Source organism: Akebia trifoliata, chromosome 16 (genome assembly GCF_017979445.1).
Source record: "Akebia trifoliata isolate Shusen 1 chromosome 16, ASM1797944v1, whole genome shotgun sequence".
Classification (NCBI taxonomy): Eukaryota; Viridiplantae; Streptophyta; class Magnoliopsida; order Ranunculales; family Lardizabalaceae; genus Akebia; species Akebia trifoliata.
The window spans coordinates 27343911-27369457 of NC_141390.1; the positions used below are offsets into that span (position 1 = coordinate 27343911).

A 25547-nucleotide genomic window follows, 5' to 3' on the forward strand; every position below is an offset into this window, starting at 1 on the left:
GATTTGGATCAACCATGTTCCGATCCGATAATATGTTAGAAAGTATATAATTTACATTATTTATTTGTTGAGATATATAAAATTTTCTTAGATTTTATACATAAAATTGGATTTGCCCGATCCGGCTGTTAATGTATTATCCTAATATTGAGATCCGATAAAAAAAACACAATCTGATAAGGGTCCAATCCGATACTTATCTTATCGGATCAGTCTCAGATACGATCTGATCCTTATTGGATCAGTACCAAATTGACCCTGATCCATTGACAGTCCTAGACCAAACGAGGAATAAAGGTTAATCCGAATAGATCCAAGACCTATCCAATATGCGTTTCACACTTCAAGTAGAAATTAGGTGCATAAAGTCTTCAAAAATGATATTAGAGCTAAATCAATTTATGGTTGAGGATCTATACTGAGAAAAGAAGATAAATTGCAAGGCCAAAAACACATCCCAATCAATCGAAAATTAAATAAAGTTCATTTTTTTTTTCAAATGGTGCATTTGACTTAGTAAGACCTCGCAAGTCCAGAACCCACATGAAGATCATATTGGACGAAACAATCTTATAAAAGAATTTACAAATGATAATTAAAATAGAAAATAGAACTCACTATACAGTTGGATTGTTCAACATTATGTTCATTTGGGCCCCACCGACAACATTATGTCGCTCAAGAAAGTTTTGGTTTTTTTTCAAGAGCCAACTCTATAAAGCACTCATACACACACTCAAGAACCATGAGCTTGTTCGCGGTACAGTTCGCTCGCTCTAGGTTCGTCAAATCCAGCAATCTAAAACAAATTCCATTTTACTTTTAACTTTTCTACATCCTCCTCCACGTGTTCATAATATTTGAAATATCCCCTTAAAATTTCAAATTGATGGTATGACCCTTAGACCTTGGTCTTTATTAATTTACTAATTGAAGAGGACTAAATTCCGTCATCTTCAACATATATAAATAAAATAAGGTTGATCTTTTCCCCCCAAAATCTATTATATTCAATCTGTTTTTTACCTACTCATCACTTCAACCTTCAAATGCCTTCATCTCTGTCTACCCCTACGAAGTTCTCTAGTGGCAAACCAGAATTCGAACCGAGCGAACCCACGAATTATTATCAGAAGGTATAAGATGAATTGTCTTGACCTCTCCCTTATTCAAGATCTCTTAATGCACTCTCCCTCCGACAATGGAGCTTTCTTCCTAGATGGCTCTGGTAATCCATCACTAATTTATCTTAGAAGAGAACTAGGGATTTGGACCATCCATGACATACTTGTATGAAACTCTGACACGCATACCTGTATCAATGTAACAAATGGTTGTGTACCTTTCACGATGAGAGTTAGTAGATTTATAAGATAAATTTGCTCCTTTTAGATTCTTTCATTACTTTTCCCTACGTATTATGCAGGTATATTGTTTATTAGGAAAATTTCATATGTCCATTTTTAAGAGGAAATGCTGCCGAAATTTCTATAAAATTATAATTTTTTTTTTTTAGAATTATAAATTTTTTAAAATTAAATAAATTATTTTTATAAATTTTTTATATTTATATATATTTAATATAATTATATATTTATAAAGGTATTCTGATAATTTTTTATGCATTTTGGGTGCACTATCAACCTTAAGGGTATTCTGAACATTTTACCCTAATACAACAGATTTCAAAAGCTGTATCAAACAATAATTACCAGATTCTGGTAAACAGCACAGCATTTTTACAAAGCTCTATCAAACAAACTTTTTAATGTTTCAACTTCTGATAGCAGATTCAAGCAGCTGAATCAAACGGGGCCCTAATTTCATAAATGATCCTCATAATTGATAAACCCTTCCCCTTAGAGCAATTTTACAAACCCTAATATATCATAACAAGAATAGTAGAAGATTGCATAAAAAAAAATTCCCAATTGGAAAAATAGAAAATAAAAACTCACAACGATTCATTCTTTTGCGCTTGTAGGACCCACAAGAACTCCCTGAGCAGAACCTTCCTTTCTACCAGCGTCTTCCTTCACTTCGTTATCAGATTTTCTTATCCTGATTTTGTACTTCGCCTCAAACTCAGCTAACTCCTTTTTCTTCTTTTCTAATCCTTCATTGAGCCGAGAAATCACTTCTTCCAAACCCTCTTTGTTACGGTGGACAGCCGGAAGGACTTCCTTGATGGTTCTCTCCACTAAAACACCTCCTATCATCCGGTAACAACGCCTGGATGGATTGAGAGGCTGAATTGCTCCAATCACCAATGAGTGCTCGCTCACTTCCATTTCTAGTTCCATAATTTTCGAGTGAAATTGGCTGATTTCAGATCTCATGGTACCATATAAGTTGGCGATTGCTTGCTCGTTCATTGGTTCCTTGTTATCACCTTCAGCTTTATTGCTCATGATTCTAAACAACAAAAAAGAAGAAAGAGAATTGAAGTAAAGATATGACAAAAGAGAGATCTCAAAGAATTTTCAATAATTGAAAGTTGATAATCCTAAGTTCGTGAAGGTCTAGAGCATTATTATAGAAACAAAAAAAAAAAAAAGGTATCTAGAGTCGAGTCTTACGCGTGGAAACCAAATATCATACACTTAAATCTTCACAATTCAACAGTCCAACTTTGGAGATCATATAAACTAACTTGATAGGATTGTCAATTATTTGAGTGCCACACATTTCAACGTAAACAGAAGCAATATGAGTATGAGGGATCTCCTTGTGCTTCGTAATTATTATAATTGGCCAAAAAGTCTTGCCATGACTTCTAAGTTGTTATGGTGTGTGGAGCCAGATGGTACTGGTCAGCAAGGAGTACTGTTAATCAAGCCACGCATCCCACTGGTGAAGCTGGTATTATGTAAAACCCTAGTTAGGTTTTCCTGGGGGTATATATATCTATTTTTGGTGGAAATGGTGTAATCTGTAATTGCGGATATTCTCTTTATAGTGGAATCGGTGTTATTCGTGGCGTACCTCAATATTGAGGGAACCATGTAAAAATGTTCGTGCTTTGTGTGTATCAGCATCTTGTTTTACTCTTCTTTATTTGTCGTTCTTGGATCGATTTCTCTACATAAGTACTGTTAATTGTGTCCTATTTCCCCTGACCCCAAATTTTTGTGATAAGGCTTTCATGATGATAATGATGTGTCCTATTTCTCTAACCAAGGTAACTAGCATAAGATAGCATTTGTTCTTCCAAAGACAAAAAGGTTCAAGCCATGGATACCCATTTCCCGACTATACAAATGATGACACCTGCCTGAAGTTTTTTTTTAAAATTTATTTACAGGGATACCAGTTTTTTTAAAGAAAGAAAAAAATGGTATAAGCGGCTGATAGTAAGTCAAGGAGACCTACCCAGAAAACCAAAACACGAACAAAGTCAAAAATGCAAACACCACTCCCAGAGATGCTAAAAACAGAACCCCTCATGAAACTTGGACCACATGGACATGCTTGCTTAAATACAAGCCTAAAGTTGAAAAATACTTTATATGACATATTCATATACAGCTGCCTTATGAATATAATAGGAAAAAAATCGCAATGTAGAAAGTTACATCGATTAAAATGCCAATTGATACGAACCCAATTTGGCAAACGATGTTTGGTTCACCCTTTGCAGAGCTACACATCTAGGTTGGTGATATCTAGCCAGAAGATTTGGGCATTTTTTTTCACCGTCAGTTTTATGGACACAATCACGAAAAATAATCGAATCAAACACCCAGGAAAAATATTGAGGGACGCATATCATATTCGCCTCATTATCCAGGAAGAAAGCCACCCCACCCCCCATATTAAAAAAATGAAGAAAAAGATCAAAAAGCATGATGGAGAGCATTTTGGTCGTCCGCATGTCCCTAAATTCAAAGAAAACTTGAAAATGGATATTAAGCGAGGATGATAAATTCCATAAAATCTCTCTACTTCTTGTTGGTTAATACCAGTAATCAAGCTTTCCCCGCCCTGGGAACTTCATTTGGGGAGCATTAAAAAAAATTCCTTTATTTTGGGTTAACATCGCTCGACAAAATCCTTAACATTGATCATCCAATCTCAAGAAGGGAAACTTTCATTAACTATAGCGTCCCATGTAAGAAAAATGCGAAAAACATTAGGCACATTCTCATTCATTGTTCCAATCCATATAGCTTCATTTTTATTTTATTTTTGGGCTTATCCATTTTTTTTTCTACTTATGAATAAAATCTTATTTATCAACCCAAAAAAAAAAAAAGTATCAATTGAACCATCAATTGGATTCCTTAGGTGGAAATGAAGTCAATATGATCACAACAAGCATAAAAAAAAAGTCAACAGAATTCATGATCATGATCATCTAATCAGGTAGGGTTTTGGAAAATGAGATTTGATGCCGTTAGGATTCAACAAATCATTCAGAAATTTAATGGTTTCTTAGCAGAATAGAAAACAGAAGAAATATATGTAATTATCAACAACAACAAATTTGTGGAATTAAATGAGATACTGTGATGGATAAAACCCTCAAGAAATAAAAACTATTATTAGTAACATATGTGAAGATGAGACAATTTCGAACCCTAAATACCGTATTTGAAAAACCCTAAAAGACGAAAGACTGACTAACCTTCGGAACGATGTGTGTAGGAGTACTGTAGGTCGACTTAGGAGAGAAGCTTCGCGGGAGTAAAGCTTTGAAGGGTGTAGACTGTTGTTGAGTGTAGAAGAGTAATCTGTGCTGTAAATTTATTGGAGAAATTACTAAAACAGGTGCGTATTTTATTAAAATTACTAAAAAAGCCTTTTTTTTTTTAAAATATATTTAGGATAGCAATTTTGTGAGAGGTTGAACGAATGGAGATTAGGTTTTAAAATTTTTTTTCCTTTCAAATAATCTTATTTTTTGAAATTTGTTTTACTTTAATATTAAGAAAAATAGAAAACTTATGTTAAAACCTCAAAACGATGATTTTGAATCGAAGAACTAGAAGATTTTGACAATTTTGTTACGTAGGCGTAGATTGAATTTGTTTTAGAACAATCAATAGGTACCTACCAAATATTACTAAACAAATTCGGTATGTATCTATTGAACATTACAAAACCAATTCGGTAAGAACCTACCGAATAGAAAATTTTCATATAAGACCACAACTCAATTGTAAATATTAAGACAAAAAAAAAAGTAAGATCAAAACTTAAAATTCTCATTGAACTAGATGCAATGAAGGCGAAGAATAAAAGAGAGAGAGAGAGAGAGAGAAGCTAAAGAAGAAAAAGAAAAATGATTCGATATTTTTACGTAAATAAAATAAACAATTTAGGTTAAAGTACATTTAATAAGTGTGTGTAGATAGTTATTTTAAAGATAAGGTGGGTATCGTAAGAAAATAGGTGAAATGAGTCATTTTGATATGTCCAGATAGCTGTCCTCTTAGAATAAATACCAATGATCTAACTGTTAAAAATCAAACTATATTTGACTTTAAAATAATTGTTCGTGTTTTAATTTTTATCAGTGAGAACATCACTTTAAAATTAAAATAAATACATGTGATCTCGATATCTTATGTTCATGCATGTTTTGGGAATTAAAATGAATAATATATTGAAATAAGAATTTTAAGAAAAATTGAGCATGTTTTTGGAATTTTCTCTTAATAAAAATTATGTGAATGCCATCACTTTTATTCTCTGGCCAAATTCATCTACATATCAGCTATTTTCAACTTCTTAGTTAATAATTTTTACTCTCATAATCAACCTTAAGATTCTATATATCAACTCTAACTTTCCAACCTCAAAGAAAGATATGATTTTTTGACAGAAAAATCAAGGGTTCTAAGAAGTTAAAGCAAGTTTGAAAATGACGGATTAAAGATAAGATTAATTAAATTATAAGAAGATGATGGCCTAATTCATTATTTTCCATTTGAATCCAAGATAAGAATTGAGCTATCCTCGTAACCAACTAAATTAAACAAGAAAGTTCTCTCACAAGCTAGCTAAGAAGTCTGTATGTGCCTACTTTAATACTTGATTCTATAGACCTCGAGGGGTTGGCTTAATGGCAATTTCCGACCAATAAAATGTTAATGCCCGTATGTCATGAGTTCGAAACCCAATATAAAAATTAATTTCTCAGGGGTGACCAACGAGAGCGTACCCTCACTTACCTAGTGTGTGTGATGTGCAGGCATTGTTTATATCCCAAGACTAATCCTTAGACGAGACCATGGTCTAAGGACTAGGGAAAGCCCAAATATAGACCCAGTCCCCTGTCTACAAGGATATCGGGTTATTAAAAAACCAAAAAAAACAAAAACCAAAAAAAAAATACTTGATTCTATACACGAATGTTGACATCCCCAAGGCTTTTCTCAAAATAAGTTGGAGTCCGAGTCAAATTGCCTCAAGGTGAACTCATTTTCATTCAAGAAATTTGAAATCTTTTGTGATCAATTCGGTTGCAATAATAGCCACCCCAAAGTAGCTATACCTAAACCTTATTTCTACTCCCTTTTGTCAATATAGATAACATTTTGGATGATTCAAGTGCACATTGAGTCATTTTCAACATTGAAGAACAACATGACCAAAAATCAATACATCCCAACATTATTTATTATATTAAAAATCTTTCAAAAATTAACAATATAATTAATAATCCAACTTCTTCAAAATCAAGACAAGTTTTAATCAATTAAAGCATCTGAGAATGGATTGTGATTTTGTAAGGATGATCATTAAGACATGAAAAATTCATTGTACGATGGAGTAAAAACATAGGGTATCCCTATATTCACAGCTTGTGAATCACTCATAGAATTTTAATCAATTATGACATTCTTAACCTCCTTATTTATATAGTTCATAATGTTATATCAAAGTTGGTGGACCCTCATTTCAGCCCACCATGCCTGCAAGTTGGATGAATATGTTCTCCAATTGGCTGAATCAATTTTAAAAATATAAGATTTTCCAAGCACCATACAATGTCATCTACCAGAAGTACCAAAGGATTCATCAAATAGGTTGTCCATCTTTCAAATCCCCATAATAATTGGATAACCAGAACAACCTCGAATGCATCACAAATTCTTTCTAACAAGACTATTAACCATTGGATTGTGAAACTGAAAGCCAATAACACCATTATCATCAAAACCATACAATGAAACTTTTGTTTAATCAAGCATCCTTCAGAAACCTTTTATTAGATCAAATATTACGGAACTGAGAACATCATTTGGAATTTGGAGTCCAACGTTGCACATTACTGCCCTTCAGTCATAAAAACATTGGATAGGCTTGAAAAACCACATCATTCAGCTAAAGTTCTATCTGGAGACACCAAAAACCAAAATAACAAACATGAAACCTTGTCTAAATGCGCTCGGAAACCAACATTTCAAGGCTCGAAAACCATGTTCTCTGCCTCCCGCTTCACAGACTCAAACAACACGGAGGACAAATAACGCTCTCCAAAGCTGGGGAAGACAACCTGCATATGAAGTTAAAAAAAGAAAATGATAGGTTAACAAAGTAAAAACAATGCTGAAAACAGTATAAATAACTGAAAAGATAGATGTGCAGGTTTGAGCATTGTCCCTCTATTTGATGGTGACAACAAAGGGATGAAACCCAGTCGACCATATTGGATAACCTTAACCATCCAATATAAGCTTTCTGGAACATTTCCATTTTTATTTTATTTTTCTTCTTAAAAATATGCAAATTTGGATGATTAGAAGCATAAGATTGAGTCAACTATTGTGAACCCACTAATATATGGGTTATGAACTCTAATTAATAAGAGAAAAACGCCAATTTATTCGGCAATGTGGAACACATGTATATATTAAAAACCAAGGAGGAGGTCAAACTTACAACGATGAGTTTTCCTTTATTTTCTGGCCTCTTTGCGATCTTAATTGCAGCAGCGGCAGCAGCACCAGATGATATTCCAACCTATATAAAATGTTCCTTCTATTGTCAGAAATTGAAGAAAAAAGTTTACAGCCATTGAGATCTAAATACAAACAAAAAAATCAAAATAACGATTCTCTGTGATGGCATGGTGTTTTTGAGAACACAAGAACGTGTCCACTAACATATTGTCAATAAGATTGATAACTTACCAGCAACCCTTCTTTCAGCGCAAGAAGCTTTGCCGTTTCAATTGCTTCATCACTTGATATCTGGGAAGTAGACCAACAGAAAATAACATTTAAAATGAGACAGTATTAAATAGAAGATGGCTATGTCTGCATAGATACATACTGAGTATAGACTTACAGATTTGACAGAAACTATAAAAATTAATGCTTGAAAATGAAGAACCGTTACTTTGTATGCGATAACACAAACCAATTGTTTGTAGACTCTTTGAGTTTCATTCTACTATACTATCATAAACATATTTGATTATTGGAAGAATTATGAAATTGCTTATATCCACTTTGATTTGAGATTATACAACCTGTATTATTATATTATTAACATGAACATTTACTGCTTAAGAAAATAAAGATTCAGATTATTGTTTCTTAAGGAGTGAATCTCTAACAAAGGGTCTTTAAAACTTACTTGAATAACTTCATCAACGAGATTGACTTCCAAAACACCAGGAATAAAACCAGCACCAATTCCCTGGATCTTATGTGGACCTAAAACATTTACAAGTATGCAATGTGCCATGTCAGCAAACATTCAGGCATGAAAATACATATAGACCCACAACATTCAACATAATTAAACCCTAGCCTTTAACAGGCAACCACCTAACATTTAGTCATAACAAAGCCACCCAGGTTGCCAAAAAAATAATACTAGCTTGTTGAGATTAAGCTCCACATAAGAAAACATGAGCATAAAACAGATTAAGACAGACCCAAGGAACAAAGGGTCCTGTTGAAAGTAAAGACTCAACAATGCATCAAGGCATTTAGATTGAACATAACTCACCAGGTTTTCCTCCTGACAAAACTGCACTTTCAACTGGTTCCACACCATACAGCTAAAAGAAGCCCAGAAAACACCCCCACAAAACACAAAAGAGTAAGACACAGCTTTTACAGTAAAAGAAAATTGACAGAAAAAAAAAGCATTATTATAAGATCAAGTTAACCTTAAGATCAGAGTTCTTTTCTTTAAGGAATTTCCCTGCACCCGTAATTGTGCCACCTGTCCCAATCCCGGAAACAAAGGCATCAACTTTCCCACCAGATCCTTTCCAGATCTCCGGTCCTGTGGTCTCATAATGAATCTACACAAACAATACCAAAATGATGCGTAAACTTTCGAACCAACTGGTTGTATTTGTACAAGATATTAATTCAATGATACCTTTGGGTTGGCAGGATTTTCAAATTGTTGAAGAATATAAGCATCGGGTGTCTTTGCCAATATCTCCTCGGCCTTTTGAACAGCCCCTTTCATGCCCCTAGCTGGATCTGTGAGGACCAACTCAGCCCCAAAGCCTCGGAGAATGATTCTTCTCTCTAGACTCATTGAAGCTGGCATGGTAATGACTAGCTTGTAACCCTTGGCCGCAGCCATGAAGGCTAACCCAATGCCGGTGTTGCCACTAGTAGGCTCAATGAGGACACTCTTCAGCAATCATTATCAGAACATAATAGAAATCAAGGGAAATTTGTCAGATAAAAAGCTCCAATAAATGATAGTGATTTCTAATTGCTTTTTTAGAGATCATGGTGATGGAGGTATGCTAATATTCTTAGAATTGTCTAGATAAATTAGCATAGCCACTGTATGCTGTGATGAGATTGATTTTTCTTTGAAAATTTTCCTCTTTTTTTAATAAAATAAGTGAGGAATATAATTCAATCCTAAATAGACAAACCTACATTACATCTTACAGCTACAACATGCATACATGTATCATGTGGGGCACAATGTACATACATGCCATCTATTTAATAAACGCAACGGTGGGTCCCACTCCAGCTACAGTGAAGTGGGGTCATATTACCCCACTTTATTGCCTTTTCTCTTCACCCCGTTTAACTTTTTTGTCTTTCCTCCTACCCTCCTACCCTCCTCCCCTTCTTTTTCAATAATATCCCTCCAATTTTACTATCTTTCCTCTTTTACCCTTTTTTCAATAAAACCCCTCTAACTTTATCAACTTTCCTCTTTTACCCCTTTAACCCCAAGGAGGATGCCCAGGCCATAGGCATGGACAAACTCCAGGATATATAAAATATTGGATTTGTCGTTTTGTTCAATGTTTGTGGTTCTTAATCTTTCACATTACAAGGAGATTCAATGAACTTGGCAACTTTTATGTATATTTCAGAAATCATATTGCTAGAAAGATCATATCCCACAGTGACCACCAACCCATCATTTTTTGGGGCGTGTGTGTGAGAATCTCATTCCCATAAAGATTGTGTGATAAACCCACAACCACAAACCACTGACTTTTATACATATATAAAGAAAACTAACAAAAAGTCAAATTTGCCTACTGAGGCTCTTCATATTCATGAAAGTTGCAAAGATTCAACTAACCTTCCCTGGTGTGATAAGGCCCTTTTCCTCTGCATCCTTAATCATACTATATCCAATCCTACAAATAAAAATATGTGACGATCAAGATTTGGTCTGAATTCCCATTAGTCTCAAATCAATAATGAACATGACAATAAGCTGACTAGAACGACAACTACCATAAATCAACAGTATCTAATTGAACAAAAAACCTTTAAAGCAATTTAACTATATACCTGTCTTTAACACTGGAGCAGGGCTCCATCATCTCTAGCTTTGCGGCGATTCGGGCTACACACCCATCCACAACATTGTTCAGATACACCAAGGGCGTGTTACCTATTAACTGTTCAAGCAGAAACATTAAAAGGGTGAATCTCAAAACAAAAAACAAAAAAAAACAAAAATTAAAAAAATTAAAAAAAAAAACAAAACCAAAAAAAACTTTATACAGGGGAACCATACTTCTGTAACATCTTTTGCAATTGTTGCCTTCTCCTCCACCATTTTAATTCAGATTACTGCAAACAGATTAATTGGAGATTTTATCTTAATTCAGCAGCATTGGATACAAACCAAAGAACAAAAACAAAAGATTTCATCAAAACACTAAACACATCAATCAACCTAAAATGAAAAACCCAATTCAGAAAACAAAATACAGATGAAAACAACACCAAACATACTAATTAGTAGAACAGCTTATCAAAATTCTCCCAAAATCAAATAGAAAATCACTAATAAACTTCTCAAAATCTCTCTTTTCTTAAAGCTTCCCAAAAGATAATAATTTCTCCAAAACCTAAATCTACATAAATCTTGGGAAAAAAAATAAAATCTAAAAAAAATACATAAATTTAATAGAAGAAATCAAATAAAAAAATATTAAAAAAATGGAGATTTCAAGGTTCAAGCCTCACCCAAAGAATCGTTTTCTCCGCGAAGCAAAATGAAAGACGTCAGATTTAGAAATTTATAGAAAAATTCCTCGGCCGGCTTGGAATATTAATTAATAATTATGACAAGAAATATTTATTAGTTTTACAAGGAAAAAAATATATATTTTATACTGCGAGGAGGATTATCAGCATCGTCTCGACTTCCGCATCGCTGGCATCGCTCGAATCCTCACTTTTACAATCGTGAATCTCGAGAATATCCAACAGTTCCCACTCAAGAAAATGATTAATTATAAGATAATGCTGAAGTAACATTAAAATGTACATAATGGGAGACATTGAGATCTCAATGAAAAGCATCTACAGTTCTTACACACATCCATGTTAGAAATGTCCCACCACGATGTACATTTCAATCTTACTTTAGCACAACTCTTAATTATAATAATGATTCTCGTTGTGCTTTATTGTCTAATTCCATCGTCAAAATCAAACAGACACACTGAGATGAGAGTGACGACACAAATTTATTATCTGTATACAATTCCTAGGGATTCATTTCTTGGGGAATATCTAGGATATATTTCCAACTCGTCAATAGATTTGATAGAAGAGTCCAACTAGACTTACCAAGTGTGTAAGGATTTCACCCTCACTAAGGTGTCTTGGTGTGAAGACCATGTACGATGACACCTAGAGTTAGGTGTAGCTTGCTTCGGAGTCGCTTGTGAACACCCATGTAATTCTATGTAAGGCTCACATATAAAGTCATATTAGTCTTGTGTCAAGGCATATCTGTTAGTTTAATGGTATTTCTGTAATAAAAAGGTGAAGAGTATAACTAGCCTCTATTTTTTATGTTTCTTTTTGAAAACTTAGGAAAGACTTAGCGTACTCTTTGTAGGAAGGGTATTTAGTGTCTCAATCATTAGCCTACACCCACGTTGATTTCAAGCCCTCGTGCCAAGCTATGTGAAGTATCACGTGTCATAAATCACTAGTTACTTGTAACACACTTATTTGCTTTTATACGTGTTACTCCGTGTAATTTGCATACTGTATCAACAAAGATGTCTCCGGACTTTACCTCGTATTGCCCCCGTTCTCTTGTATTGCTAACTACGTTTTGTGATGTGAGATAATTTTGATAGACTTGCTTGTGGATTAACACCCCAAGCACTGTACGACATCGCTTAAAAAGAACACGGTCGTGACACTTGAACTCAACTTGTAGCATCCAAAAACATGATGGGATTGTTCAAGATTACAGAGGACAAGATTCTAACAACTTTGAAAAAAAAGTTATTTTTCATTGTTAAATTTCAATTTTAAGTTTGAGAGTTGTGGGAAAGTTTGATCAATTTTCAAAACCATGGAACAAAATAAAAAAAATTAAAAAAAATTTTACTTTCTGAGTTCTGAGTTTTTCGAAGAAACTTAAGAGTGTTGTGGTGTTGGATTGCCAATGTTTGGTAAATCTTCTTGAAAGTAATTCTGTGACTTTTATGTTGAAAAAAAAATAAAAATTTGTAAAGACATGTTAGGTTAAAACACTAAAAAAGTAATTTAAGTAAGTGTATTATTAAAATTAGAATCGTGTTGGAGTGACTTTATGTTGGAATCCCATATCTCACTTCCTTATGTGAAAGTGGATAGGAATTATATATGATTATTCACTTGTCTCTCAATGAAAAGCATATATGGTTCCCATACACTTTCACGTCAAAAAGTGCAATATGAGGTTCCAGCCTGAGGTCACTTCGACATTATTCTTAAAATTAAACACTTAAAATAGAAGTTGTATTAGAGTGCTTCTACTTGTTTTTTTTACTCATGCAAGAAGTAAATTTCGCATTACATCACCGTGTAAAACGTGGGTTTGAAACCCATGAAATGAAAATAAAAAACACAATTTATAAGAGTCGTGTCACCTTTTATTGAGATGAGTCCGACTAACCTAATAAGATTTCAATTCTCTCTAAGGGTTGTTGAACTCACATTGTGGCATCCAAACATGATCCGATACGACAAGCTTGTAGAGAAGACAATTATATGAACTTTGAATTTATTTTATTTTAAAAAATTATTATTTTTGATGTTGAATTATAATTTTAAATTTGAGAGCTACATGAAAGTTTAGTAGTTGTCCATTTTCAAGACCTTAAATAAAAACCCCTCAAAAATTGCTTTTAATTATTATTATTATTTTATGAATATGAAATTTTTCATGAAATCTAGAGAATTGTGGTGTTGGATTGTCAATATTTTGCTAATCCATTTAAACTCAAGGACCCTTAGTAAGACTTAATATCTCTCTTTCTCTCTCCACAAACTCTACTATTACTGTGTAAAATGATTTTGGAATGTATCAAATGCTACAAATCTTTAGTTCAATACTCATCTTCATCACTTCCAATCAAAACACAAACTTAATTACTTATGTATTTTTATCATTAGTACTACAAAATGGATTTATGTTGTTGAGAAGCACTATTACAAAGGCTATTCTCAATTAAGTGTTTTTATATAAATAATTGGAAAGTTACAGAAGTAATACCAAACACATTCGTGGTCCATTTGAGCAAAATGACTCTTAGTAAGGCTTCAAATGTTTACAAAGTTAGTAAGGAAAATGTTTCTCTTGATAGAAAGACTCAAACGATGATGTAGAGTGTTGTGGTACAACTTGGGGGACTCTAACATGGGCTCAATGCGATTAATGTGCAAGTTTAGAACGAGTTATATAAATGATAGAACATGAGTTGAGCTTAGGTTAGAATAACTCAATCCGACCTTAATTTGGATTAAAGGACTTGGGAAACATAGTTCAAATCGAACCCAAGACTATATAATAATAGATATAAATATTTTGTAATCCCAAGGGGTTGACCTAGTGTCAAGCCGAGCCTTGATAAGCTCCTTAAGAAGATTAGGTCAAGTGTTCGAAACCCCACAAAACTATTAATTTCTTGCGGCCACCCTCCACCTGTAGCATGTAGGGCTTTCCGGGGGACACCCTTATTTTGATGTGAGACACTTCAACTAAAATGCAATTTTGATTTAGATGGAATAGAGGGGGCAAGTCTGGTTCAATTTTGATGTTGGAACTGCACATCAAAATGCAGATTCAAAGTCAAATTGAGATGAAAGGCCTACAGTTGGCTCTTGCTTTTAAAACAAGACACCATGCTGTGATGTCCCCTCATTAGTAGAAATCCTGATGAGACCTTATTTTTAATCTGCACCATGGAAAGGTAACCTGCCTTTTCAATTTTAAAAGCAAAAGGGCGTAAAGGTATGGCCACAACTTGATTTCTTTAATTTTTTTCCTTTTTTTTTTAATGCATGGATGACCTTTGTCACTTTCTCTTGATTTTTGGAATTCAACCAGGATGGCGACAGAACAGAGCGCATTTGTTCTTACTCTATTCACTTTGTTTTCATCACTTTTTCTAGCATATTGTGGTTTGCTTATGCCCCTTTGGCAGATGAAAACACAATAATAAGTTAGAAGGGTATTCATGAAAAGAACAATTGAAAAGGAAATAGCATAAAGTTTGAAATTTATTCTTGAAAAATAAATAAATAAGATAATAAAATTAAAAATAATTCTTGAAATTCGTAAAAAAACTTAAATCATAATCTCTCTCTACACAGGAGGATAAACAGAGTGGAGTCTACCATTCTATTTTATTATATAGGATATTATGTATAAATAATGATTTTAAAATATAATAATAATTAAAATATATCGTAAATAATAAATTTGCTTTTTTTTTTTATTATCTGGGTATCCCTGTAGACAACGGAGTGAGCTCGTATATAAGTTTTTCCCAATCCATAGACCATGGTCTTGTCCAAAAACTAGTCCCATGGCACGTGTAATGCATGTACATCACACACATCAGATAAGTGAAGGTGTGCCCTCGCGGATGGCCCCTAAGCAATTATTGCTCATATTGAGTATCGAACTCACGACCTACAAGCATTAACCACTTATTGGTCTGAAATTATTATTGAGCTAACCTCTCAGGTTTAGTTACTTTTATTGTTAGTCATTTTTAAACTACTCCAAATGATTTCAAAAAATGCATGATTTTATCCAAAAATCAATTGAGCCTGATCCAAATCCGTTAGGGGCCATTGCCAATTTAATCCCGATAATACTATGATGATGCTTTGAGTATAGCTCACCTCTTTTTTGTTGTATATTTTCAAAATAAAATAAGATTTTTTATAGTCTTTTTTTTTTTTTTTTTTTTCTTAAGTTAGATTTTGAGGTTTTTTGTGTATATAAGGTTTCCCACATCGCTCACAAGTAAGTAAGTGGTGTACCTTATAAGTAATAACCAACATAGTTAGTTATGTTTGTGTCACACCTTTAGGCTTTGATCCAGTGCTTCGAGGTGGTGCGAAGCACCACCCGCTCACGAGCACGTGCGATGTGCGACGTGCGAAAGGGCAATTGGATTTTTTAGGGCGCATTGGGCGCTTTGAGGCGCACTTTGCACTTCGCACGTACGCATCGTCGCGAGGAGCTGGGGAGTCTTAAAGTTTTCGGGATACGAAACCATCCAACGGTGATGATTGATCCGTCACGTGTGATGGATCGGGTGCGATCAAGTTAGTATCCGATCGGATACGATGGATCGAAATAATATCGAATCGAGAACGATCCGATGCATTGGATTAAGGTAGTACCTGATCAGAATGATCAAGTGCGATGGATTGATATAGTACCTGATCAGAAACGATCGGATCCGTTAGATCAAATGGCAACTGATTGGACGCGATCAGAGCCACTAGATCAAACAGATTCAACTAAAAAGTATTAGTTAAAGGACATGAGACACATTCCTTCGATAAGGTGCAATCTAGATCGTTAGATCTCAGATAAGGCACAATCTAACGGCTATTAGACCAAGAGACATTATATCATGACTCTTGGTCAACAAACACAGAAATGGCTATAAAAAGCCAACCAGGATTCAGATTTCTTCACCGAAAATTTATGTATTCTCCTCTCTCTAAGCTTAAGATATAGGCATCATCAGTTTGTTATTTTTTTTTTTTTTAAGTGTTATAGGCTAAATCAGATCGTACATAATTTGATTTAGTATATTGAGTGTAAGGCTTCTTTGTATCCTGAAGGCATTTGTTCGTCGATCCCTTGTGTACTTTGGTTCAACCAGTAGAGAAGAATATTTGTCTAAAAGAGATCGAATCTTTTCGAGCCTAGAAGTTAATTTTCTTCCTCCATCGTCACATTTCCAACAGTTTTAGACAAATATCCTCTTATTCGATAGAGGCTTCGACATTTCATTCTCTCCAAATGATGAATCAAGACATGTCTTGTCTTGACCGATTTGATGGACAACACTTTACTAGATGGCAACAGAAAGTGTTGTTCTTTCTAACTACACTAAACATAGCCTACGTTCTAGATGATGATCTAGAACTCATTCCTGAGGCTACTCGAGAAGACAGTATGAAATTGAAAGAAAGGCGTAAGAAACAAAAGGCGGATGATTTTCTGTGCAAAAACTACATTCTTAATGCTCTCTCCAATTCGATTTACGATATCTGCCGTACGATCAACTCAGCCAAAGATCTCTGGAAAGCCTTGGAGAACAAATACAAAATAGAAGAGGCAAGTAATCAAAAATTTCTTATTAGTAATTATTTTGAGTTTAAGATGTCCAACGATAAACCAGTTCTGTCCCAAGTACATGAACTTCAATTAATCGTTGGGGATCTTAAGATTGCCGGTATCGATCTTCCAGAAAATTTTCAAGTGGGAGCTATCATATCAAAGCTTTCACCTACAATTAAATGGACATCAAAGATGAAAATAAAGAGAGAATACAACAAATTCTTTAAGGTATTCATTGCTGTCTACATCCCTGAGCTTTATGAACCAATTCACTAGCATATCATTTTCTACAAACTGGTCTCTTGGACCACCATGCCTCGCTCAAATTCCCCGAATACATGCAATACCTCATAAATCATACATATCAGATAAAGAGAGATAATTCCTTATGGATGGCCAATGAAAGGGTTTTAACTTAAGGACCTCTCTTTTTAGAGGGATGCTTTCGTCATTGTGTCCAGCGTTCGTTGGTTTCTTATTTGTAATATCTGGGAATAGGTGAAATGTCAAATCGATAGAAAGCACGCTTTTGAAGAAATAAAAGTGCTTCGTTCAACTCAAATCATGTCTCACACCTCGATTGGTCACTTTTCATTTCATTAGTTGTTTAATAACTTTCTTGAAAATCCCAGTATTTGGTACATGTCGTAATCAAAACACATCTTAACTTTATGCACTTGTGACTTTGTGTGAGCAATCTTCAGACTCAAGAATCAAGTAATCATCAAATGTGAGACTGAGTGCTCGTGGACTCTGGATCAAGTAGCCTTCAAGCTACATTTTGTGTACTTTTTCTGAAATTTTTTTTATGAAATCCAATTACGCCTCATACAAATCTCAATGATAATTGGATTGACTTGAATCTTTATAAATTATCGTTTGGGTCAGGTCGCTTATTGGCTTAGAATTGTATATTAAAATTTTATGTGTCCAATCTAGATTAAGCAAAATTTTATTATACGAATACATGTACTACATTGAAATAACATAAAAGATCATAGATCTAATGAAAACATGAGAAATTAAGATGAGCAAAATACCTCAAAAGTCCTTAGATCTTTCGATCAAAGTCAGGATCGTGGGTGTAATAGAAAGAGAGAATTCATTACTCCATTAGAAACCCATGCAAACTTTTATATTGGGATCCAAACGTGGTGAGAGAAGAGGCGGAGTTGTTGCAATGGGGAAATAATGAGAGAATAAACATGAAAACTAGCGTATTGTCATCCATTTAATTTTGGAAAAATTACTTAATAGACCAGTGGTATGGCCTTCTTTCTGAATGCACCATTTTCGCAACCCCTTAATAAAATCTTTGGAAAATTGCTTTTAAAGGACCTCATGAAAGGAGTTTTTTTCTAATTAGTTCCTAAATTTTACGACGTCTCTTAATAGTCCATTTAGTAAAATGTTTATTTCTAATCAGTCTCTAAACCCCATTTTCACTATTGAATGTCCTAATCCTAATCGTTTAAATTTATTGTTTTCATAAAAAAAAGAAAAATAGATTTTTGACATCTCAATCAAGTTTAGGAGACTCTATTCCATCAGAAAAGATTTAAGGAAGAAGTTTTTTTCAAATATGTTAAAGGCATATGTAAAAAACTAGGATGAGTTGGCCAATAATAAAGGACTATTAAGATATAAAAAGTTTACTAAATGGACTATCAAACTACAAAACTTAGGGATTATTTAGAAATAAATCCCTCCACGCGAGTCTTTTAAGTAATTTTCCCTAAAATCTCTATTTCTTATTGCCCTACCCACATAAAATGTCAAACTCAAGTTGTATGATATGAATCATTCAAATCAATTAACGTCATTCTAGGCCATTTTAATTGAAACCAATTAGAGCTGGGTCAAAAAAGGAATGGAACCACAGAAACCAATACCATTAGATTCTATCCAGGTACCCAAAACCAATTTATTTTGTCATTCTTTTGTATTTTTTTATTACAAAATTAACTCTTCATTTTTTTTCATATAAATTATAGATTTAAACTTAAAATGAGCTCTCCTCTTAAAACTTCCAACTTTTATTAATTTCTATGCAACTTAGGACCAAGTAAATAATTTTGTAGATAATGTTAATTTTTTGGAAGAAAATTTTTTTTTTTAATGATTTAAAATACTTTTCTCATTCGATTTTTTAGAATCAGAACCCATGGGTACCTGTGTTTTTTACCCTGAAACCGACAATAACCAGAGCTGAAATAATATAAACAGAACCCGAACCAACCCATTTACACCCCTACTTTATTCATGTTCAAACATATTTTTTAATGAGTGGTTTGCGTTTAAACATCGAGATCTCAATGATTTAAATTAAAGATCTAAACAACATGAATCACACACCTCAACAATTGAAAGCTAGGCGAGAGGCCGTAAGAAAAAGTTAACTAATTGGACTATGAAGTTACCTAGGGAAGTTAGGAAGGTAATCAGAAAGAAACCCCTCCCTCAGACAGAAAAGTTTATTAGAAAGACCAGGAGGTCCAGGACACAGCAGCAGATCCATTTAGGCTTGTCAATGGATAGTCGAAAATTCGAATCCGATTCGAAATCAAATTTTAAAATTCAGATATTATCCGAAATTTTTGGATATTCACGAAAAATTCAGATATTATCTTAAACTTTTGGATATCGAATTCGTCAGATAGTTTTATATATTCGAATCCTTATTGGATGCAGATTCGGATATTAACATTTTGAATCCACTAATATCCAATTCAAAATAATATATGATAGGTTTTTTAAATAATAAAAAATCAATTGGATAAGGAAAAATTATGCCTTTTTTTTTATACAAATTATTCGACTTCTAATTAGATATTATCCAATATCTGATAGGAAAATTGGATTCGAGTTCGGATAGAGTTTTAGAACATCCGTCCGATTCGAATTCAAATTCAGAAATCAGATAAAAAATTTGGATTAGGATTTGGATATTGCCGTATCCAAACCAATAAGCATCAGTTGACAGCCCTAGATCCATTTGCCCATCTTAGCCGAGACCCAAAGAAAAACAACAGAAGTCCAGATTGACATATAACAAAGAAACCTAAGTAGAGAAAACATAGCTCAGAATACGGATGAATTCATCAAACATACCCAGAAAGGGAACAGCCATCCCATGAAACAATCTGTGACTTTTGAACAATCTTAGGAAACAAAGTAACTCAGAAAAAAACAAAAATTATGAAGTAGATTAGATAACCCAAAATGGATAAGAACATATTGAGGGAACAACAAATCATCGCTTCTTTGAGACACCAACAGTCTTTCCCCTGCGGCCAGTTGTTTTGGTGTGCTGTCCACGCACTCGAAGACCCCAGTAGTGACGAAGACCACGATGGTTCCTGCCCCATTGAGGACAATAACCAATGTTAACCTCTATTTAAAAGGGGGGAAAAACTGGAAAACTAAAAGCTTGGAAGCAAAACAAGAGCAATGGCAAGAACACAACTTATCTAAATATTACATGGATCTCAGATATATATTAAATTCAATAAATTTAGATACTCTTTAAAAACCATTAAAGCATTTGGCATCCATACTATAAGCAGGTAAGTATTGGAATGGAGTAACCAAATCAGTTGGGCTAAATGTGGATATTAATCTTGTCTAAGGCTGCAAAAAATTATGGAAGGAACCTACTTTCAATAAACTAATTGCAATTTCACTTGAACCAACTTCCCTCCAATGTAAACCTTTAAAGACAGGATCAAAGAGATTGTCATATTGTTAATCCAAATAAGAAATGAAATAGCTAAGAAAACCGTATCTAATTCATACTCCTCTTGAAGACCTTAGCACTCCAGATTTATATTTTAATTCACACTAAAGTTGAGGATTTTTTTTTTTTTTTTGATAGGTATAAACCAGAATATTATTAAAAAGGCAGTTGAGGTGACCAACCACAGAAACAAGGATACAAGAACAAAAAGAAACAAAGAAAAAGAGAAAGAAACAACTGACGGGAGCGAAGGGTATCCCACTTAAAAAAAAGAAATTCTCAAGTTAGAGGAATTAATCCAGATGGATAGAAGACATGTAGCATATTGACATGAATTTTTAAGTGAGAATATGTTGTAAAGCAATAAGACAACATTCTCAAAATCTATTAAGCTCACAAATGCAACAAGAGCATTGATTATTCAACGTGCAGATGTTGGATATTTTATAGGTTATCATAGGATATTAACAAATATTTTCTATGTTTCATCCCCCAAGTATATCCACTATAAATTAGATAAATTATATTGGGACTTAGTGGAAGGTTGAAATTCACTATAGGAAGCTGCATTCATCTCTAAGGCACAAAATTCAAAAGCCAAAGAGCCAAACTCCAGTTCCATCCCACGAGTACAATAAACCCAACAAACCTCGAAACCATGTTAAAAATAAATAAAAATCCAATAAACCCAAATCCCAATCCAAAACACCCAACATATTGTTGTGTTTAATTAAATTATTCAAATAAAATAAGAATCAGTATCCACAACATAGATGCGTTTAAAATTTTTTTTTTTTTTGAAAAAAACATATTCACGGATGCAAGAGATCTTTGGAATTCCATCGGAGCAATGAAAAAAAATATATCACTAATATAATTATAATGAATTTCAAAATTACTAGTTCACCACAACAAAATCCACAAATAACAAAACTTAATTCAAAGGAATTTAAGAGCAAACCTTATCTTCTTCAAACGCTCCAAATCATCCCTCAGTTTCATGTCCAACGCATTGGAAACAACCTGAGAATACCTACCATCCTTATAATCCTTCTTCCTGTTTAAAAACCAATCAGGGATCTTGAACTGACGGGGATTCGCAACAATCACCATAAGGTTCTCAAGCTCAGCAGCCGACAGCTCACCAGCTCTACAATACAACCCATTATAACCAAAAATCAGAACGCCGAAACACTAAAACTCAATGAATAAAACAAAACCCTTTTACAAAGACTAAACCTTTCCCCTCATCCCCCAATCCATCCATACTAACTAAATAAAATCATAAAGATGTGTTAATTTCATATCATGGTTTCAAATCTCGTCTTATACCAAGATGACTCACTGAGTCATCTCGGTGACGTCCACCAAGGAGACAGATTTACACAGCATCTTAGGCTTCACATCATCTCACGAGATAAGCAAGATGACTCGGATGATATTTTGGAAATCTCAATTGATTTCGTAAAACCTGGCCAAGGGATTTGGTATATTTTGATTAAAAAAATTAAAAAATTTAGAATTTAAATATTTATTATATAATAAAATATGATTTTGACTAAGGTACCTCTTCTAATCTACCTTTCCTTATAAAAAAAATTATATATAAATAAGTAATTGTAAACCGAGTTAATCAGTTTATCTCATCCGAGATGATTGTGACTCGTCTGAGACAACTCGGTCTTGTCCATGATCGAGACGAGATGTCCGATTTTTGAAACCATGTTTGTTATAAATTACCCCAATTACAACATAGCAACATAAATCAGAACAACAACAACAACAGCAAAAAAATGGGTAAAAAGTCAATAAACCCTATAACCCAATCAAAAGAAGAGATTCATAGATTTAATCCCGAATAGAATTCATCACGACTTCTATTAACAAATTAATTATTTTCTTTTGGAAAGTAAAAGATTATAACTTTGGGAACAAAACAATTAAAATTAGCAACCCTAGCTTCAAAATCGAGACATGGCTCACAAATTTCATCAAATTCAAATAGATTGAAACCAAAACAGAATTAAACTAATAAAGAAACTTACCTTTTGTTCATGTCGACGTCGGCCTTCTTGCAAACGATATTGGCGAAACGACGACCAATACCTTTGATGGAAGTTAGGGCAAACATGATCTTCTGTTTCCCATCAACGTTAGTGTTCAGAACTCGAAGAATGTGTTGAAAATCTTCATTTGCTACGAGAGACTGCAAATAAAACCAATATAACAAAATAAATAGATGTTAGAAGAGATCAGAAAGGGAAACTAGCTTTTGTTAGAGATGGAAAAAACGAAATACACCCACCATGGCTACTGTTTTCGATCTCTCTCTCTCTCTCTCTCTGGAAACTAGTGTTTGGAGGAGTGAGGACGACGGCTGAATGCTTAAAGCGCAAGGAGAGCCTAAAACCCTAAAGTTCTTAGTTAAAGGACAGCAAACCGTAACGATGGTCTACCAACACAGATCTTATGTATAATAGTAGATATTATTGGCACACCAACTTTTACTTATTACACCTCAATTTCTTAAATTATTTATCATTACCCCAATTAAAGATTAAAACACGCCATTCAAACTTTACAAAGATTGGGTTCAAATTATTAGAGAGATTTATTAGCCCACCAACTTTTACTTACGACACACCGATCCTTTTGAAATTAGAAACATGTCAACATATGGATTGGTGTGTGATAAGTAAGAGTTAATGTGTTAATAGAAGCTCTCATAAAAAGATTAAGTATTATTTTTATATTTCATTCCTTCAAAGTCTTATTCATCAAATTTCAAATGAAAAAAAAAAAGACCTTTCAAAATTGCCATCTATATAATAAAACATCCTATCAATTGCAATGTTGTGGGTTAAACCTCCTATCAAACTATAGTGTTATGAGATCTCCTCTAATTTTATTATATTTTCTCTTTTATTTCTTTAATCTAATTTTTTTATTTTTTTATCTTTATCTTTTTAATTTCAATTTTTTTATAAGACCCTTCAAACTCTAATTTTCCTTTTTTTTTTAAGACTTTTACCCCCTTAACCTAAAAGAAAACGTCCTCTCTAACTTTATTATATTTTCTCTTTTACTCATTTCATCTATTTTATTGTTTTTCATCTCTTACTCCTTTAATTTCAATTTTTTTTAATAATACATTACCATCAAACTATAATTCTTAAACTCACTTTATTTCATTTATTATTTACCTCTCCTAACTTTATTATATTTTTTTCTTTTACCAATTTAATCCATTTTATTATTTTTCATCTTTTACTCTTTTAATATCATATTTTTATAATAATACCCTCACAACTTTATTTTCTTCACTTTTACCCCCATTTACCTAAAGAGAAGATGCTCATGTTGTAGGCATGAGTGAAATCTAATATCTATATAATAAAACATCGAGTTGTTGCAATTTTTTGTTTTTTGATTTGGGATAAATGTCCTATAAACTCTTGTTTTGTGGTTGGACAAATGTTTCATTAACTTACAATACATTTTTTTTTGTTTTTTCTCTTTACTCCTTCTAACTTTATTATATCTCATCTTTAACATATTTTATTATTTTTTATATTTTACCTTTTACCCTCTTAATCCTAAAGAGGGTGATGTGCCTACGGAATAGGTGAACTCTAATCTACATAGTAAAACGCAACTGTAGAGTTCACTTGTTATAATTTTGTAAAGGACAAATGTCCTATCAAGCTGCATTTTTTGTGTGACCTATTTTATAATCTTTCCTTTTCAACTCTCTAATTTTATTATATTTTCTTTTATATCCATTTAACATATTTTATTGGTTTTCATGTATATAATAAAGCATAACGAAGAATCCCACATTTAAGGGATAAATGTCCCATCAACTATAGTAATTTTCCCTTTTTTCACCTTCAACTTTATTATCTTTCCTCCTCTCTCCTTTTCCACCCCCTCGCTCACCCACCTTTTTCTTTTTCAATAATTCCCCTCTAATATTACTATCTTTTTTACTTTTAACCTTTAACCCCCAAACAGGATGCATGGGTAGTAAAGTGAATCATAAATTAATTGGAACTTTTAAAATTATAGGAGAAAAAAGTTCCAAAAAATGTAATTTGCATCTATGTAATAAAACCCTCACCCACCTTTTTCTTTTTCAATAATACCCCTCTAACTTTACTATCTTTTTACTTTTACCCCTTTATCTTAAAAAAGGATGCATGTGTCGTTAGCATGCGTTGTAAAGTGAATCATCCCCCTTCCCAAGTACTCCTATTCAACTTTTATATATATTGTCTTTTCTCTTCTACTCTTTACGAATAACACCCTTAGAACACTCCCTCTTTTTTCAATTAACTCCCTATATTATTGATCACGATGCATATACCAATTAGCTCAATTGAAATTTGCCTTCAGGTTTCCCACACTAGAATGAATCAATTGGAAGACAATCCATTTCCCGTAAGCTTAGATTCACTAATTTGGTTCATTTATACATGCAATTCAACTGTGTAAGCAAGTTATAAAGTTAAAGCCAAACCAAGTGTTCCATCTCAAAATACAAGTCCAATGTGGTGGTGAGCACGTTCCCACTTCTTACCAATTCCCTGCGACATACTTCAAATTTAAAATCTATCATTCAGAGGTATAAATATGGCAAAAAAATATTAACAAGGTGCAAACTGACAGAGGAGCATAAATAAGATGGTGAATGATTTTCGGATGAAAAAAGGAACCCCTATAAGCATGGCTCAGTAATGAGACT

At 33.4% G+C, this 25547-nt stretch overlaps 2 protein-coding genes and 1 pseudogene across 4 annotated transcripts; all 3 read right to left on the reverse strand.

The window, feature by feature from the left end:
- Positions 1–484: 484 nt before the first annotated feature.
- Positions 485–4768, reverse strand: LOC147383176 (prefoldin subunit 2 pseudogene; annotated as a pseudogene). 2 transcript variants are annotated; one of them, XR_015174017.1, is made up of 3 exons: positions 4628–4768; positions 1959–2415; positions 485–1313 (listed from the first exon to the last, which is right to left on the reverse strand). The product of XR_015174017.1 is annotated as a prefoldin subunit 2 pseudogene, transcript variant X2 (transcript). The 2 variants fall into 2 exon arrangements; XR_015174016.1 differs by lacking the exon at positions 485–1313 and having other exon boundaries at positions 1698–2415.
- Positions 4769–7181: 2413 nt separating this feature from the next.
- LOC147383177 (cysteine synthase) lies at positions 7182–11583 on the reverse strand. The gene is made up of 11 exons (XM_086428386.1): positions 11436–11583; positions 10981–11036; positions 10752–10861; positions 10537–10594; positions 9349–9612; positions 9131–9268; positions 8968–9019; positions 8590–8669; positions 8142–8201; positions 7891–7971; positions 7182–7504 (listed from the first exon to the last, which is right to left on the reverse strand). The coding sequence occupies exons 2-11, from the start codon at positions 11020–11022 to the stop codon at positions 7412–7414; spliced, it is 978 nt and encodes a 325-aa protein (XP_086284512.1). The 5' UTR covers positions 11023–11036; positions 11436–11583; the 3' UTR covers positions 7182–7411.
- An 8506-nt stretch (positions 11584–20089) lies between these two features.
- LOC147383178 (small ribosomal subunit protein uS13z/uS13y/uS13x-like) lies at positions 20090–23268 on the reverse strand. The gene is made up of 4 exons (XM_086428901.1): positions 23109–23268; positions 22849–23009; positions 21765–21953; positions 20090–20426 (listed from the first exon to the last, which is right to left on the reverse strand). Exons 1-4 carry the CDS (start codon positions 23109–23111, stop codon positions 20321–20323), a joined length of 459 nt encoding a protein of 152 aa, XP_086285027.1. The 5' UTR covers positions 23112–23268; the 3' UTR covers positions 20090–20320.
- Between the last annotated feature and the right edge of the window lie 2279 nt (positions 23269–25547).